The sequence below is a fragment of the Phyllobates terribilis genome, unplaced genomic scaffold, assembly GCF_046119375.1.
Source record: "Phyllobates terribilis strain yellow unplaced genomic scaffold, ASM4611937v1 Scaffold_12__6_contigs__length_324123572, whole genome shotgun sequence".
Lineage (NCBI taxonomy): Eukaryota > Metazoa > Chordata > Amphibia > Anura > Dendrobatidae > Phyllobates > Phyllobates terribilis.
Window position 1 is genome coordinate 253,885,767 of NW_027362772.1, and position 18,187 is coordinate 253,903,953.

The 18,187-nt window shown below is 41.7% G+C and overlaps 1 protein-coding gene and 1 long non-coding RNA gene across 2 annotated transcripts in view; one reads left to right on the forward strand and one right to left on the reverse strand.

Annotated features, from left to right (window-relative positions):
- The window catches only part of MXRA8 (matrix remodeling associated 8), a 72,394-nt gene extending 54,274 nt beyond the window's left edge, over positions 1–18,120 (forward strand). Inside the window, exons 3-10 of the mRNA XM_073656848.1 lie at positions 2,298–2,603; positions 3,225–3,326; positions 3,530–4,009; positions 4,592–4,750; positions 5,111–5,141; positions 6,990–7,066; positions 13,735–13,812; positions 15,193–18,120. Coding sequence (XP_073512949.1) covers positions 2,298–2,603; positions 3,225–3,326; positions 3,530–4,009; positions 4,592–4,750; positions 5,111–5,141; positions 6,990–7,066; positions 13,735–13,812; positions 15,193–15,218 — 1,259 coding nt within the window. The 3' untranslated portion in view covers positions 15,219–18,120. The remainder of the gene's footprint in view (positions 1–2,297; positions 2,604–3,224; positions 3,327–3,529; positions 4,010–4,591; positions 4,751–5,110; positions 5,142–6,989; positions 7,067–13,734; positions 13,813–15,192) is intronic.
- The window catches only part of LOC141171576 (uncharacterized), a 158,196-nt gene that overhangs the window by 88,161 nt on the left and 51,848 nt on the right, over positions 1–18,187 (reverse strand). The gene's annotated exons all lie outside the window — the stretch shown is intronic.

Consider the following 18,187-nt stretch of genomic DNA (forward strand, 5'->3'; position numbering starts at 1 on the left):
CAATGGGACTCATGGGGGTAGTTATCACTCAAAATCAGAACTTGATTATAAAGTGGTATTCTGATTTTAAGGAAGTTTACATTTTAGAGACCAAAGGGCCAGAGCTTGTGCAGTACCCAAGTATCTCAGCAGTAACTCCATAGAAACAATACATACATTATCTTTATATTCTCTGGCGAAAGTTGGGAACAAACTGAGAAATTACCGACAGCCCTTTTCTGAGCAATTACCTACAGCCCAGAAGAAAACTAAAATGTCTATAAATACATTTTAAGGGAACATTATTTGGACTCTGATTGTTCCTTCCATATTATAGTTCATGGATTGCATATAGCAGTGTAATCTTGACGCTATATGGCAGTATTATGTAGGCTGAGATTATAAGAAAAACTGTCTAAAAATGATAAGTAAAAGGAGGTGCCCTACTTTCCTTATCCAAGGGGTAACATTTCTCCTTGCGGAGAGTGACATGTTAAGCATGTCAAGGTGAGGAGACTTTTAAGCCGCAATGCTCCTCTGGGAAATATGCAAATTGCCTTTTCAGAGAGGAAGAGGACTAGAACTCTAGTGCCACCTATAGGAAGTAGCAATCCTAAAATATTGCTCTAACGAGTCTTGTCACATGACTTAGGATAAAAGACAGAACCAGAATCTCAATTTGCAGACTCTGTGTTTCGGGGAACTGCCCCTCGTCAGTGTTACTTTTGAGATCTGGTTTGGCTAGGTGAGAGACGTCTGACCGGTATCCAAGGGGTAAAGTTTCTCCTTGTGGAATGACATGTTAAGCATGTCAAGGTGAGGAGACTTTTAAGCCGCAATGCTCCTCTAGGAAATATGCAAATTGACTTATCCTAAGTCATGTGACAAGGCTCGTTAGAGAGTCGATATTGACTTTTAGGATTGCTACTTCCTATAGGTGGCACTAGAGTTCTAGTTCTCTTCCTCTCTGAAGAGACAAGCTACTTTCCTTATTGGCGCCCATTACATTAGCCCTATTTTGCTTAGGGGGTATATGAGACCTGACAACTTCTGCATCCTTATTAGCCCCCTCTTCCAATGCTTTCTGGTTATGTAACCAAGAGTAAACGGGGCACCAGAGGTTGATAGAAAGCTTCGAGACACAGCTGGGGATGCAGTTATCGCCAGGCATGAACATCCATCTGTTTCACCTTTATTGCACAAAGTCCTGCAATGTTTGTACTTTAAATACCTTTGGGGATTTTTGTTATATTACGCTTTTTCTATTCCAAATCCTCTGTTTATAACTGCAGGACTAAAATTTGCTGAAGAAAGCAAAAGTATGCACATTGGCAAATTCTGTATTTTTATGGATTGACTAGTCCTGGAAACATTTTTCAAAAGATATTAACTTCTTCAATGAAAGTCTGGGTATTGAATTATAGTGGTGTTTTTTGCATTAGCCAAATATTTGGCACATCAGACCTATTGGAAAAGTTCAAGGCTTTGTATACCTTCACATAGAATTTGTGTCTATTGCTCAGTTGCTTCTTAGATTAAACATATTATGTTTTTTATATCATATTTCTGCTGCAGAGTACATAAAAGTCCTTTATCTAGCGGAGTACTTTTTTAAAATTTATACAAATCCATCAGGGTTCCAGTTCCTCGCTCTCTCCCTCTCCCTTCTCTCAGTATTAGAGATAGCAGGAGGTAGTTGTATACAGATCTCCACAGTGTGGAGAGGGCATAAATCATGTACAGTCTCAGAGTGAACAGGCTAAAAAAAAATGGGAAAGCACATGATGTGGAAATAAGTGCAGGATAGAAGCTGTGCACACATAGCTGACATACAGCCTGTATTACTGGGAGAGAAATTTGGATCAGGCTATAAAACTGAAAAGGAATGAAGGAATGAAGATTGCAAACTGAAACTTAGTGCAATTTTTAAAACTTAAAAGTAACCGCTAATTATGTAAAAAGATTTTTCTCCATGTCTAAGGTGTCCATATACTTTACATTGATTAGAGAAGGGTCTTCCACTCTAGAGTCAAGAATTATACTCATTTATTTAAAAAAGCAATGATGTGTGCAAAGTCAATAATATAACCTGGCCATAAGGATTTCTATACTACAGGGGCGTAGTTACAGCTGGTGGAGGCCCTGATATAGATTTTGTATTGGTGTCCAGGAGCTTCAACTTAAGTCTCTGTCCCATAAGGAGACACCATTATTATAGGTCACACTTGGTATTTGGGGAGTTTGGAGCTACAGATTACATCTGTGATAAACCAAGACTTTTCCCTGAACTCAATCATATCTTGTTTTCGTCTCCGTAGTGCCTTCCAGCCAACAAAATCCAGAGAGTGTGGTCGTTTCAGTATCTAACATCAGTGCACCGACTTGGTCTCAGGCCCATTTAGTATGTCAGAGTTATCGCATGGTGTGGACGCAAGACAGCCTTACAGACCGGCAAAGAGTTGTGCACTGGGATCTCTACAGCAGTCAAGGAGTGTACCGTGGAGAGCGTCTTCTGGACATGTTCTCCGCGGGGGAGCAACGCATCTACAGTGGATATAACCAAGGCCGAATCATGGTGTCGAGATCTGCCTTCCAAAGTGGCAACTTTTCTTTAGTGATAAAAGGTATAGCCTTGTCTAATCCTGACAAATCTAAAATAATTTGGACAAAACTTAAAATGTAACTATATCCAAAGTGTTAAAAACTTTCTTTACCACTATACATAGTACGGTTGACAAAAAGATACCCATTCATAAAGTGCAACCAAGGAATGGAAAAGGATAAAGGGAATGTGGATTAGGAACATCCATAATGTCCTTCCAGACCTGGATCTCCTATTTCCATGATTCATAGATTTGGGTTAATGCAATTGATGATCAGACTGACATGGTACCCTTGTCCTTGGAGCTCAGATAGGCATAAACTGCACCATCTCTGGTGCCTTCAACAAAAAATAAGGTTATAAATGGCCTATAAATACTCTAGAACAAGACTCCAGACATCAAAAAGAGGTTCCATGCCAGTAAGGACATCAAATTAGTGGGACTTAGGTTTAGACTTCTTTTTAAAATGTTGACCAGGATTAAAAACATGGCTGCTTTCAAAACAGTGCCATACCTGCCCACAAGATGTGTCTGATTTTGTAGCTACGTCCCGTTCCCCCAATTAACTCAATCTATCACAAAAATATCTGTAGACTAGCACCTATTTATAAAACTGTTTTCATTTTTTTAACCACTTCCTAGGAGTATCCATGAGTGACCAAGGACTCTATTCATGTAACCTGCATCATCACTACTGTCATCTTGATGAAAATGTCAGGGTTCAACTAAATATCACAAAGTCAGGTAAGGAAGACTCGGGTCAGACTGATCCACCAAGTTCTTATGCATTTAGAAATGATCATATACTTCTTCAGATACTAAAGCTCACCATACACATCTTGATTTCTGCAGATATGGGGTCTCCTGACCCTCAATGATAATTGTCTCCTGCTAGAATACTCATACTTCTACATATAATGTCCAATGCATGATATTTCTTCTTCCAGAACGTAAGGTGAGGATGTACTGGGATGGAGAAAAGGCCGTTGTTATAGCTTTGGTTGGATCCGATGTTGTTCTTCCTTGTGAGAACTGGAACCACATATGGACTGATCGATTTCGTGAAGAAGACCAGCAAGTGGTCCATTGGGATCGTCAAGCCCCAGGAATCCCTCACGACCGAGCAGACCGTCTAATTGACATGTATGCTTCAGGAGAGAGGAGGTCTTATGGTCCCCTCTTTATCAGGAGAAAAATGAATGTGACGGATATGGCTTTTGCACATGGTGATTTCTCACTTCTCATATCAGACTTGACAAAAGGAGATGAAGGGACTTATTCATGTCATCTCCACCATCACTACTGTGGGATCCATGAGCGAAGGATTTTTCAATTAACTGTCTATGATGCACCAAAAGAGCCCCCAAAAGAGCCTCCAAAAGAAGAAGAACCCAAGAGCCCTAACATAGGTTCAGCTCCTGCTATAGGTAATGTCCACTATGCTGCAAATGGCTGAATCCATGAATCCACAGATTTTGATGGGATCAGTCAACAGGGTTTCCCAACTATCCTTTCACAGTAATGTCAGAGAAATGAAGAATTGGGCATGTTGGCTTTCATCAAGCCCAATCCTTCATTCCTTGGTGGAAATAAGCCATAAAAATACATAGAAAATTTGGTGCAAAGCTGAGAAAAAGGATGGCGTGACATGAGTGCTATGAGTACAGGGTGCCAGGGGAGGTGGGTTGCCTACAAGCTACTTTGACTTGGTCAGAATATTTAGTTAAAGGGCTAGGGCAGCAATCTGGATTGTGGAAAGTCTAGCTTGGAATAGATACCAAAACTACAGTGAATGTAGAGTCCTCATTAATGAAAACTTTCACTATCACTACAGCAAAGGCAAAAGAAAGGGGTCTCTCAATACAAAGTCTGTTGCTCACCCCCGTCCATAAATACCTCAGTTACTGCCCTATATGATGTATATATGAGAGCATTTACTAAAGTGCGAAACGCGTTTAGATCTCAATTCATTCTTGCTGATTTCAGTAGTCTAATTCTCATATCCCCAGATACCACCGTCATCCGAGAGAATAAAGTGATCAATGTAATAATTCCGGAAAACAGACTTCACTTCTTCCAACAACTCGGATACATCCTGGCAACCCTTCTGCTGTTCCTACTCCTGCTCACAGCTGTGATCCTTATCACCCGCAAACATCGCAGGAAAGGTAAGTGTGACTCACAAGATCTGACACGTAGCACATAGGACAAGAAGCCTCAAGGGGACCAGTGTCTGCAGGTGTTAATATCTATGATGCAATAGGGGGAGATGTACAATACCCCTTCTGTATCCTTTTAAAAAGATCGTTTTCATTTTAACTAAGTCCAAATATTGAGATGAATATACAAATTTTAGGAGGGGGGGGGGGTGATCAATACTGTTGTAAGGTCCAAATTGTGTCAAATTTATCAGTGCAATTAAAGGGGTTATCCCATCTGGGACATTTTTGTAATAAGTGTTCCAGATGGGAGAACTTTAATGCTGAACAGTTTCCAAAAAGTAAATATTTGTTTCTGTTTCTTTCTAGGTTATGGATATAATTTGAATAAATCTCAAGGGTGCGTACACGATTTATTCACTTGATTAAAGGAATTTTTTAAAATGTTGATAATTTAAAAGGGGGTTATATGAGAATTAGAAAAATGAGTCTACTTTTTGTAACATTCAATACCACTCTTCACTCTTGGTTGGTCAGGTATTGCCACTCAGCCTTAGACTAAATTCACACATTGAGTATTTGGTCAGTATTTTACATCAGTATTTGTAAGCCAAAATCAGAAGTGGGTGATAAATGCAGAAGTGGTGCCATGTTCCTATTATACTTTTCCTCTGATTGTTCCAGTCCTGATTTTGGCTTATAAATAGTGATGGGCAAGCGTGTTCGGCACCTCTTGATACTCGATCGATTATCGGTGTGCTCAATCGAGTAGCGAGCAGTGCCGAGTATGGCGTGGTGCCTGAGTGCTCAGATCCCCATAAGTCAATTATCTGAGCCGGGTGCAGAGAAGGAGAGAGAATTTTTCCATCCTCCGGGAAAAATGCTTGAGTTTGTCATTCACTTCCATTATGCTTGCTACTCGAGTACGTCCGAGCGTCCGACGAGCTCGATTCGAGTACAGAGCACTCGAGCTTTTCAGTGCTCGATCAACACTACTTATAAATACTGATTAGTGTTGATCGAGCACTGAAATGCTCGAGTGCTCCGTACTCGAATTGAGCATAATGGGCTCTCTCTCCTTCCGGGGATCCGAGCACTCGAGCTTCACGCCATACTCGGCACCTCTCGCTACTCGATCGAGCACCCCAATGCTAGATCGAGTATTGAGCAGTGCCAAACACGCTCACCCATCACTAATACTGATGTAAAATACTGACCAAATACTGAACGTGTGAACGTGACCTTGAGCTGCCCATACACATAGGATGTATGTTAGCCAAGCTTGACAATATCAACAGGTTCGGCTTACAGTCTAATGTGTCTGGGGGTGCTGGCCAAATGATGGAAGGAAGAGATATAGATCACGCATGTCTGATTACGGACTGCCACTTGCATTGTTCTCCCAGAGATAAACCGCCGGCTGACTTGTCAGTCCGTGGCTGTCTCATAACACAGGAGCGCTGGGTTGAATGAGCGGTCCTGTAAATGGGAGTGTCAACTGAGATGGCTGACAGCCAAACGATCTTTTGGTCAAAGACCATCTAATTTGTATGGTTGGCCTTAAAGGGAACCTGACAGCTGATACATGCTGCCTGATCTACGGGCTGTACGATTTCAGATGCATATGATGTTTTAAACTCTGCAACGTTGTGGTATTTCAGAGGAAAACATAGTATAATAGCCATCGGGGACCAAGCCGCACAGGAGACAAGTCGGACAGGAGGGTCCCTGGTGGCTTCTCCCCACTCGCTACCTTTGAGTGATAGGTCTCTTCCTATACACACACCAAAGGTGAGACCTGTCACTCCTGGGCAGCAGATGTGGAGAAGCCACCGAAGACCCGCCTGTATGATTAGTCTCAGTCCCCGGCGGTTATTAAACTATGTTTTTCTCTGAAACGCCACAGCGTTTTAGAGTTTAAGATATATGGCAGAAATCGTGCAGCCACTCTCTGATACATGATAGACAAGCCCTCCGTCTGCTCACAAAAACTCAACTACCTCAAAATTGAAGCTCTTGAGTTTGGGTTAGATCCACAGTTGGTCAGATGTTGCAGGTCATACATGGACTGTGAATGTTAGAGGTTTGAAACTCTTATAGGACTGACCTACTACACCAGATGCAGTCCCTAGATAAGAATGACTCTGTTTCAGGCAGTAGGAAGTTACATTCTCATCTTATGCAACCCTTTTAAAGAACATTATGATTATCCAGGATCAGTGATCATGATTTTTCGATTTATTGATAGGAAAGATATCAATATGAAGGAAATATGTCTGAGACCTCCGGACCTTATCGAATACCCGAGAGAAGATGTTCGATTCGGTAAATATAAAAATCCTAAAAAAAAATAAACGAAAAAACAAGGAAAAATATATTGAAAGGTGTTGTCCATCACTGGGGACATTTTTTTCCCATTAAATAAAAGAAGCACTTCCATCAAAGTTTTTATCCTCTTCATATATTGCAATCATCATATTTCAGTGGTGTGAAAAAGTGTTTGTCTCCTTCCTGATTTGTTATTATTTTGCATGTTTGTCACACTAAAATGTTTCAGATCACAAAACAAATTTAAACATTAGACAAAGATAACACAAGTAACCACAAAATGCCGTTTTTAAATGAAGGTCTTTATTATTAAGGGAACAAGAAATCCAACCTACAGGGCCCTGTGTGAAAAAGTGATTGCCCACTAAACCTAATAACTGGTTGGGCCACCCTTAGCAGCAACAACTGCAATCAGGCGTTTGCAAAACTGGCAATGAGTCTTTTACAACACTCTGGAGGAATTTTGGCCACTCATCTTTGCTTAATTGCTGTAATTCGGCCACATTGGAGGGTTTCCGAACATGAACCGCCTTTCTAAGGTCATGCCACAGCATCTCAATCGGATTAAGGTCAGGTCTTTGACTAGGACACTCCAAAGTCTTAATTTTGTTTTTCTTAATCCATTCAGAGGTGGTCTTGCTGGTGTGTTTTGGATCATTGTCCTGCTACATAACTCAAGTGAGCTTCAGTTTGAGGTCACAAACAGATGGCCCGATATTCTCCTTCAGGATTTTTTAGTAGACAGCAGAATTCATGGTTCCATTTACCACAGCAAGTCTTCCAGGTCCTGAAGCAGCAAAACAGCCCCAGACCATCACACTACCACCACCATATTTTAGTGTTGGTATGATGTTCCTTTTCTGAAAGGCTGCATTATTTCTATGCCTGATGTAATGGGACATACAGTACAGACCAAAAGTTTGGACACACCTTCTCATTTAAAGATTTTTCTGTATTTTTATGACTATGAAAATTGTACATTCACATTGAAGGCATCAAAACTATGAATTAACACATGTGGAATTATATACTTAACAAAAAAGTGTGAAACAACTGAAAATATGTCTTATATTCTAGGTTCTTCAAAGTAGCCACCTTTTGCTTTGATGGCTGCTTTGCACACTCTTGGCATTCTCTTGCTGAGCTTCAAGAGGTAGTCACCAGAAATGGTTTTCACTTCACAGGTGTGCCCTGTCAGGTTTAATAAGTGGGATTTCTTGCCTTATAAATGGGGTTGGGACCATCAGTTGTGTTGTGCAGAAGTCAGGTGGATACACAGCTGATAGTCCTACTGAATAGACCGATAAAATTTGTATTATGGCAAGAAAAAAGCAGCTAAGTAAAGAAAAAACTAGTGGCCATCATTACTTTAAGAAATGAAGGTCAGTCAGTCCGAAAAATTGGGCAAACTTTGAAAGTGTCCCCAAGTGCAGTTGCAAAAACCATCAAGCGCTACAAAGAAACTGGCTCACATGAGGACTGCCCCACGAAAAGAAGACCAAGAGTCACCTCTGCTTCTGAGGATAAGTTTATGCGAGTCACCAGCCTCAGAAATCGCAGGTTAACAGCAGCTCAGATTAGAGACCAGGTCAATGCCACACAGAGTTCTAGCAGCAGACACATCTCTACAACAACTGTTAAGAGGAGACTTTGTGCAGCAGGCCTTCATGGTAAAATAGCTGCTAGGAAACCTCTGTTAAGGACAGGCAACAAGCAGAAGAGACTGGTTTGGGCTAAAGAACACAAGGAATGGACATTAGACCAGTGGAAATCTGTGCTTTGGTCTGATAAGTCCAAATTTGAGATCTTTGGTTCCAACCACCGTGTCTTTGTGCGACGCAGAAAAGGTGAACGGATGGACTCTACATGCCTGGTTCCCACCGTGAAGCATGGAGGAGGAGGTGTGATGGTGTGGGGGTGCTTTTCTGGTGACACTGTTGGGGATTTATTCAAAATTGAAGGCATACTGAACCAGCATGGCTACCACAGCATCTTGCAGCGGCATGCTATTCCATCCGATTTGCGTTCAGTTGGACCATCATTTATTTTTCAACAGGACAATGACCCCAAACACACCTCCAGGCTGTGTAAGGGCTATTTGACCAAGAGGGAGAGTGATGGGGTGCTACGCCAGATGACCTGACCTCCACAGTCACCAGACCTGAACCCAATCGAGATGGTTTGGGGTGAGCTCGACCGCAGAGTGAAGGCAAAAGGGCCAACAAGTGCTAAGCATCTCTGGGACCTCCTTCAAGATTGTTGGAAGACCATTTCCGGTGACTACCTCTTGAACCTCATCAAGAGAATGCCAAGAGTGTGCAAAGCAGTCATCAAAGCAAAGGGTGGCTACTTTGAAGAACCTAGAATATAAGACATATTTTCAGTTGTTTCACACTTTTTTGTTAAGTATATAATTCCACATATGTTAATTCATAGTTTTGATGCCTTCAGTGTGAATGTACAATTTTCATTGTCATGAAAATGCAGAAAAATCTTTAAATGAGAAGGTGTGTCCAAACTTTTGGTCTGTACTGTACATGTTCCAAAAAGTTCAACTTTTGTTTCGTCAGTCCACAGAGTATTCTCCCAAAAGCCTTGGCGATCATCATGACGTTTTATGGCAAAACTGAGATGAGCCTTTATGGTTTATTTTGCTCAACAGTGGTTTGCGTCTTGGAACTCTACCATGAATGCCATTTTTTCTTTCTTATGGTGAAGTCATGAACACTGACCTTAACTGAGGCAAATGAGGCCTGCAGTTCTTTGGATGTTGTTGTGGGGTCTTTTGTGACCTCTTGGACGTGTCATCGATGACGCAAGTGAGGTAATTTTGGTCGGCCAGCCACTCCTGGGAAGGTTCACCACTGTTCCATGTTTTGGCCATTTGGGGATAATGACTCTCACCGTGGTTCGCTGGAGTCTCAAAGCTTTAGAAATGGCTTTATAACCTTTTACAGATTGATAGATCTCAATTACTTTGTTACTCATTTGTTCCCGAATTGCTTTGAATCACAGCATGATTTCTAGCTTTTGAGGATCTTTTGGTCTACTTCACTTTGTCAGGCAGATCATATTAAAGTTATTTCTTGATTGAGAACAGGTGTGGCAGTAATCAGGCCTGTGTGTGGTTTGGGAAATTGAACTCCGCCTCCCAAAGATGTGATAAACCACAGTTAATTTATGTTTTAAGGGGGTGAGTCAATCATTTTTTCACACAAGGCCCTGTAGGTTTGGATTTCTTTTTTCCCAGAATAATAAAGACCTTCAATTAAAAACTGCATTTCGCGTTTACTTGTGTTATCTTTGTCTAATATTTAAATTTGTTTTGTGATCTGAAACATTTAAGTGTGACAAACATGCAAAAGAATAATAAATCAGGACGGGAAAAAACATTTATTCACACACCTGTATATAGCACTGTGTACTTACAATTGCTCATTTTACCTTTCTACCCAGTTAATTCTTCTGTTTTCCATTAGGTCTATAGCATCACTTGATTAAAAACAGATTAACTGAATCCTTCTAAGCTCTATGTAGAAACAGGAGGTCAATTTTCTCTGCACAAGTCATGAGTCACTGCAAAAGTCAATTGTAGGGGGGAGGAGCGGAAGCAGCTAGGTCAGGAGTTGAAGAGGGGAATGATAAATGCAGGGAAAAGGGATTTCCTGTTTCTACATAGAGCAGAGAAAAAAGAAGAATTAGCTGGTAGAAAGGCAAAATGAGCAATTGTAAGTATATAATATGATTATTTAAATATACTAAGAGGATAAAAACGTTGATGGGAGGAGGGCTTTTTTAATGTATTTGGAAAAAGAAAAACTTTTTGCAATTGGATTTCATTAAAAAAATTTGCACCATTTGGCTTTTACAGGCTTTCTGTTTCCCTGTACATTTAACTTTGATGTGGTCTGTGGTCTTAAATCAGCTGAGAGAAGCTCAGTAAAAAAAACAGGAGTTACAAATTCCCTGCCATACCAGCTCACTGACAGATTCTTAGTGAACTGATTCTGCAGCCAGAGATAGTCAGTGCAACACAGAAGCTATAGAAGCAAGCAATGGAAAAATTTTAATGATACCCAATTGCAAAAATTATTATTTTTTTACTCCTTTAAATATTAAGAACATACATAAAACAACTCTTTTCCCACCAGCTGAAACAAATATGAGGTCTTATGCAAGGTCCATACCATATACCATAGTTCATGACTTTGTAGCTACTCATCATGGGATAATAATAATGGGAATTATTGCAGTTCCTATTGACTCGCCCAGGCGGATATGGGAGATTCGGTACCCGGCCCTTTACCTTCTTTGTAGGATGTCACGGCAGTCGGCTCCTGGACCCGTCCTTTGGGGTCACTCTTTAAAAGGGGTTTTTGTTAACAGTTTGTCTCGTGACACCACCTGTGGTTCCCAGTAATGAGTACCGGCGCTGCTGCAGACCTCCGGGGGTGATGGGATGGCAGCTGGGATGTTTCTGCTCCCCACAGGCGGAGCGGGCCCCCCGGGGCAGGGTTGATGGAAGGGATGCAGAGCGTTGTAGTGTAGGAGGGATGATGGTGCAGCGGCAATAACCGACAGAGACAGTGAAGTGCAGTCCTCTGATTTTACTCACAGTTTACAAGTCCCTCGGGTTACACTGCACAGGTTACCGCTTCCCATGTCGCGCTGCGTTCACCAAGCAGGGGTTCAGAAGTCCCTCTGGCAATTCGAGAGTACTTATCGGGACCCCCCTTCTATATGTTCCTTTCCTCAGCCGACTTCTCGCGCTGGTTATTCCCCCTCCTGCCCTGCGCTCCCCACACACAGTCCCGATCAGGTACTCTGAGATCCCTCTGGGCAACCTGGAGTTCCCGGACCTACTTGGTGCCCTTCACGGCGGCTAGTGTGAGGTTGTGGCAACTGCACCATGGAAGTGCAGAAGCCTCCGGTTTTTCCAGCCGAGACCTGGAGTAACACGGCTGGTCCAGGGACCGGTTCCCTTCTTGCGGCCTGATCCCTCTGACTCTTGGCAGATTCGGGCGTACGGGTGCCGTCCTGCACTCACCGTACCCCCTGGGATCCCTTCTGTTTCCGGAGCATTCCTCCCTTGCTCCCCTCTCACTCCTGGGCCTCTCTTACTAGGCCCCACTCTGGAGCGGAGCTCCTGCAGAGCCCCTGCCCCTCTCACCAGACTCCAAACTCAGAACTCTCCACAACAACTACTCCCCTCTTCCAAAAATGGCTTCCCTTTTTATACTCCTAACAAATGCTCCCCTAAACTCCTTCCTCCACCCACACCCACTACTTGGTTCCCCCTCACTCTGGTTCCCCCCACTCCAGCCAGGGACAGGGTTCAGCAGAACACAGCGCATCTTGCCCTTCCAGCCAGCCTGGAGCAGTGTAGTGTTGGATGCAGGTGTTGGGGTCCCGGGCTGTACCCTTTCCTTACCAGAGAGTGAGGCACCACTAGATGTAGTACCTCTGTGGCGACTGAACCCTCAGGGGCGCCACACTATAATATCAGCAATCAACAGTATGTGTTATGTGCACGCCGCTAGGTTTAGATAGGGGCGAGACAGGTCTCATGAATTCTTGAAATCCTGGGGGAACCGTTACTCAGGGCGACCATACATTGCAGCTTTCTCAGGCATAAGATGTATTCACTTGCTGGAACAGACACACTTGACAGAGTCCTCATGAACAAGTGAACAGTAGAATTTAATGTATGAGCACACCCCGTACAAATCAAGTCCTATACAGCAACAGGCTTTCCCTCATTCAACATGAAACAGCTTCTTCACAAAGGCAAAAAAGTACACACCATTCTTTATAGCACAGTGAGATGGAGGAGGGGGGGGGGTTTGCTGAGGGAAATGATCCCTGTGACACACTTCCTTCCAGTCCTTATCTTCCTGCCCAATTATAGACTTTCTCACCTAGCAGTACAAGGGGTTTCTGACCTTAGCCCAGCTTCACTCTTTACTGGAATCCTATGGTTCACTTGCCTGAACTTCTGTGATATAAAAATCACACACCACTCATCTCTTCGGCTGCTGCCAGAACAGTAAACAACTTCCCCACAATGCCCCTGGGGATCTGCTAACCATTCCCTGTTTCCTGTGACTGTGTTAACCCCTCTAGTTGCTGGATGCTTCTGAAGCAAACCACTTCCTGTCTCCTGTGACTGTGTTAACTTTTCTAGTTGCTGAATGCTTTTGAAGCAACAGCACTACTTCTGCCTGTCACATAAGGAATTAACCCAAAAATAATGAAAAAAAGATTGAATCAAGTTTTAGGTAATTAGGGGCACAATGGAGTTAACCAGCACCAGACAGAAGACCCATTTTAATTTTTGCCCTGGGCCTCCCCCAAATTTTTGCATGCCATTAATTTTATAAATAACATTAAATGCTATCATATCCCTAGAGTGTTTGTATGCTTTTAAGACACTCGGGTTTCTATAGGGGACTGACAACGGGGAACAATGCTGATGCAATTATGCCACAATGACGCTTCCATCTTCTGAAAGTAGCATAGCCATAACGATGCCAGTGTGCAGAATTTGGGGTACCATGAAATGTATCTACAAAAACATTTCAACTATTTGTATCACTCTTATTTTTTTTTAAGAACTTTTTGTGGTTCGAAATTGATTTGGAGTCTTTTTTTTTCTTACTTCCCAGATTACAAAAATAACATTCTGAAGGAACGTGCATCCTTGGAAAGAACCGTCACACCAAAGAACATTGACTTAGACCTTGGTAAGTGAGATCATACTGTTATTTTCTCGTACCGCTAATTGGCAGCTCAGGCGCTGACTGATTCTTATAACAGGCAACGTGCAGCTACATCAGCAGGGCAGCCCCAGAGCTGCAAACATTTCCCACAGCAAGTGGGAACGATAGTTAAGGGAGACTTGTGCAAACCATATTCTCAGAGGGGACGCAGTGGACAAAGAAAAGGAATCTGGCCAGGGATCAGTGAAAATTATAGGGCTCCGAAATGTGCATCCAAGATGAAAGTAGAGTTCTGTGGTCTTTTCAAAGCAAGGGGCTGATTTTGGGTAATGATAACACAATGCAACAAAATCAATAGTTTGGTATCTTACAACTGCAGCAAACATGATTTTGTGACTTGATTTGCAATTTTACGCTGTTATTTGAAGGGTGGAGGCTATAATTTTCGAAAAGTGGTTATGACATTTGTAAAAAAAAAAGTTATTCTTTGTTTCCAATGAGGCTAAACTGCAAAACCAAACCTGGTCGATTTCAGCTAAACGTCTACAACCCCTTTAAAAGGAAGTTAAAAACAACAGGTCCAAATTATCAAGACCGGCGTTGAGGAACAAGTGTACTGGAGTCATGAAAAAGGTTTTTCAATCTAGGAAAGTGAATTAAAAGTAAAAATGATTTATGGTGACTTTATTAATATAGCAGCATGGGCATAAAAAAATATCTGATGCTTTTCGAGTCTGGCTGATTCTTAATGACAGATGTCTACGATTTCGAGTCAGCCAAACTCGAAACGCGTCAGTATTTTTTATTCTCATGCTACTATTTTGATGAAGTCACAATAAAGAAGTTTTGCTTTTAATTTGTTTTGCTGGATTTAAAAACTATTTTTCATCACTTTGAACAAAGCTGCTTGATACCCGACAAGCATTATCCGTGCACAGTGGAGGGGATTGTCCAGGACCAAGATGGGTGAACTGTATCAACAAACTTTCTTATATTTGTGCTGGAGACGCTGATATTCACCTCTTCATGAGTCAGGAGAGTCAGACAAGTGGTGTGTACCTATGTGTGTCTGTTATTGTCTGCAGCGCTTTTGATGACGTGGCGCTGCAGCCAATCAGTGGGCTCAGCGGCTCTGACAGTACATGGACAGAATGATGTATACACCAGCCTGTGGTGTCTTGACAGATATATTTCTTTTAAATATATTTCTATAGTAGATTAAAATATAGTTCTTTACCTAGTAGTAAATAGCCTTCAAAGGAGTTTTTACTTTAACAGCATTTGAAATAACTCTTTGCAGTAACAGTAATGAAAATGAATAAGCTAATATGTTAAATGCAAGGCATGTTTTTCAAAAATCTTCTTCAGTATAATAATTATTGCATATTCCTCTTTTCTCGACAGAACTTCGCAAAGAATATTGTAAATAGGACATTTTCGATGCTGCTGGCTGGCCCAGAAGCTTCACCTTCCCTTAGGATGAGGGCCTTAAAGCTTCCTCTTGTGTCTTCATTCAAGCTGTCTGTGTACTTTTGCCTGCGTCTTTTTCGTGCGCTACTGTATATTCAGATCACTGTTCCAAGTGGCGGCGGCATTTTCATAAAAATACCGACGACAAATGACGTTTTAAACGGAGTGTACACGTTGTCCTGCGCCATTTATTTTTCTATCTGTGGTAACTTCCAAAAGACGGATTTCAAGCAAATGACTAAATTTCTAGGTAGAATATTACCGAAATCATAGTGTATGTAGTAATGGCTTGCTGAAATAGCTTCGTGTAGAGATGCCTTATATAAGCAACAGGTAACGCCATGGGTACAAATTTGTGGGATTTTGAAGATTTCTGTCCCCCTCTCCTTTCTTCAAATTTGGAAACCTGAACCTAGTAGAAGTGACGTTGCCTTGTAGGCACAGTAGTAAGTGAAGTCGATTGAGCTATGTCATAAAGTTGGGAAAAATACTATGTATGAAGTAGGCGAGAAGTGAAATATGTTCCACCACTATAGGCCCATGAGACAGCTTGTAAACAGTGCATTGATCAGGTAAGGCTCTGTTCACATTACCATTTTTATTTCCATTTTTATGATCCATTTTGGGAGTTTAAAAATGAAAATAAAAGGTTCATTTACAGAATCACTCCATTCAAATTAGTTTTTGTTTGAGTTGAGCAAAAATGATTTGCAGGACCCTGGTCTAGTGACCAAGTTGGTATTCCGTTGCCGCTGGACTAGAGCCCCATGAACTTTGTCCTACCTGCCGACATCCGCGGCACCTCCTCTGATTTGTAGACCTGGTGCAACGTCATGCGTGCATCATACTGCATTGATGACATCGCCGCACCTACAAATCAGAAGAGATGCTGAGTATAGAATCCTAGAATGTTAGAGTTGGACGGGACCTCCAGGGTCATCTGGTCCAACCCCCTGCTCAATGCAGGATTCACTAAACCATGTCAGACAGATGTCTGTCCAGCCTCTGTTTGAAGACTTCCATTGAAGGAGACCTCACCACCTCTCGTGGCCGCCTGTTGCACTCATTTATCATCCTCACTGTCAAAATGTTTTTTTTCTAATATCTAATCTGTATCTTCTCCCATTCAGTTTCATCTCACTGCTTCTCATGCTTCCATGTGCAAATGAGAATAAGGCTGATCCTTCTGCACTGTGACATCCCTTCAGATATTTGTAGACAGTTATTAAGTCTCCTTTTAGCCTTCTTTTTTGCAAACTAAACATTCCCAGATCCTTTGACCGTTCCTCGTAGGACATAGTTATAGAATCATAGGATGCCAGCAGGTAAGAGGGCTGCCAACGTGGGCGCTGTACCAGGGTCCCGCGAATCTATTTGCTTGACTCTAGTTTTTTTGTTTCCTAAAAAGGCATCAGTTTGCCTCCTTTCCTTCTATTATCCAGTTTATAGGCAGAGCAAAACTCAGTTTGCACAACTTTTTTGTCCTTAAAAAGAGACAAATCCATTTTATTCAACATTAAAGTCCACAGAAAATGGATCATAACAGCCAGTCATACATTTTTAGTACTGCACATACCCACAAGACAAGAGGTGTTCGGAGACACCTGTGATAAAAATAGCTGCATTCAAAATACAATAAAAATGGATGCAAACAGATACAAAACTGAGGCTAAAGTTTCCTTTTTTAAAGGAAATCTGTCAGTAGGATCAACCCTCCTAAGTCGTCTATATGGGTCTGTAGGTCATAGGTCATAGGAAGCTGAAAAAAACGATACTTTAATATCTGCAATCCGATTTCTTATTCCCAAGAAATCCAAGTTTTTCTTAATATGTAAATGAGCTGTTAAGATCTATGGGCTGGATATAGATCTCCCCGAGAATCTGCCTCCAAAGATTATTTTAAATGAAAGGGGTTGCTACCAGTGTGAGACAGGAGAGCAGACTGTCAGTCATTACATGTTTCACACTGGTAACGCCCCCTTTAATATAAGCTCTGGAGGCAGATTCTCCGGGAGATCTATATCCGGCCCATAGATCTTAACATCTCATTTACATATAAGAAAAACGTGGATTTCTCTGGAATAAAACATGAGATCACAGATATATTGGTATCATTTTATTCAGCTTCCCATGACCTACAGACCCATATAGACGACTTAGGAGGGTTGATACTACTGTTAGATTCCCTGTTTAAAAACAAAAAACTTTGGTTTCAGTTTTGATAAATTGCTTTTTTTTTTAAAAAAAATGTCCATTATATTTTCTACTGGATTTATTACGTACAGATCCCAAAACGGATATGTGAGCAGAGCCTTACTCGTAACTTCGCACACCCTATCCTCTACCTATGTACATGGGAAGAAAAGAAACCAAGCTCATATCAGCGTGGCATCAATCAGCATTAGAAAGTTTTGTAGTAGTTAAGTTACGATAACAGGTTGATGGTAGATAACTGTCTCTTTATATATAATACTTGGAAACCATTGGTTCTGATAGATGGGAACGCTAGCTGGTCTAGCCTAAATTCAAGTTTGGGTCATTGATAGACTAGACAGAGTTTTTTTTACCCTTTTTCAAAATATGTCAACTTTTTACAAAGGAGTTTATCTAACCAATTAGCGAAACAATGGGAAATTACCGTTAAAAGGCAGCATAAATCTCATAACCGTCACAAAGGGACATCAAGATGAGCCATCTCAACGGAAAGTTGTCACAAAGGGACATCCAGATTGAGGCAACTCAATGGAAAGTCATCACAAAGGGACATCCAGATCGAATCATCTCAACGGAAAATCATCACAAAGCGACATCCAGATCGAGTCATCTAAACGGAAAGTCATCACAAAGGGACATCTAGATCGAGTCATCTCAGCGGAAAGTCATCACAAAGGGACATCCAGATCGAGTCATCTCTGCGGAAAGTCATCAC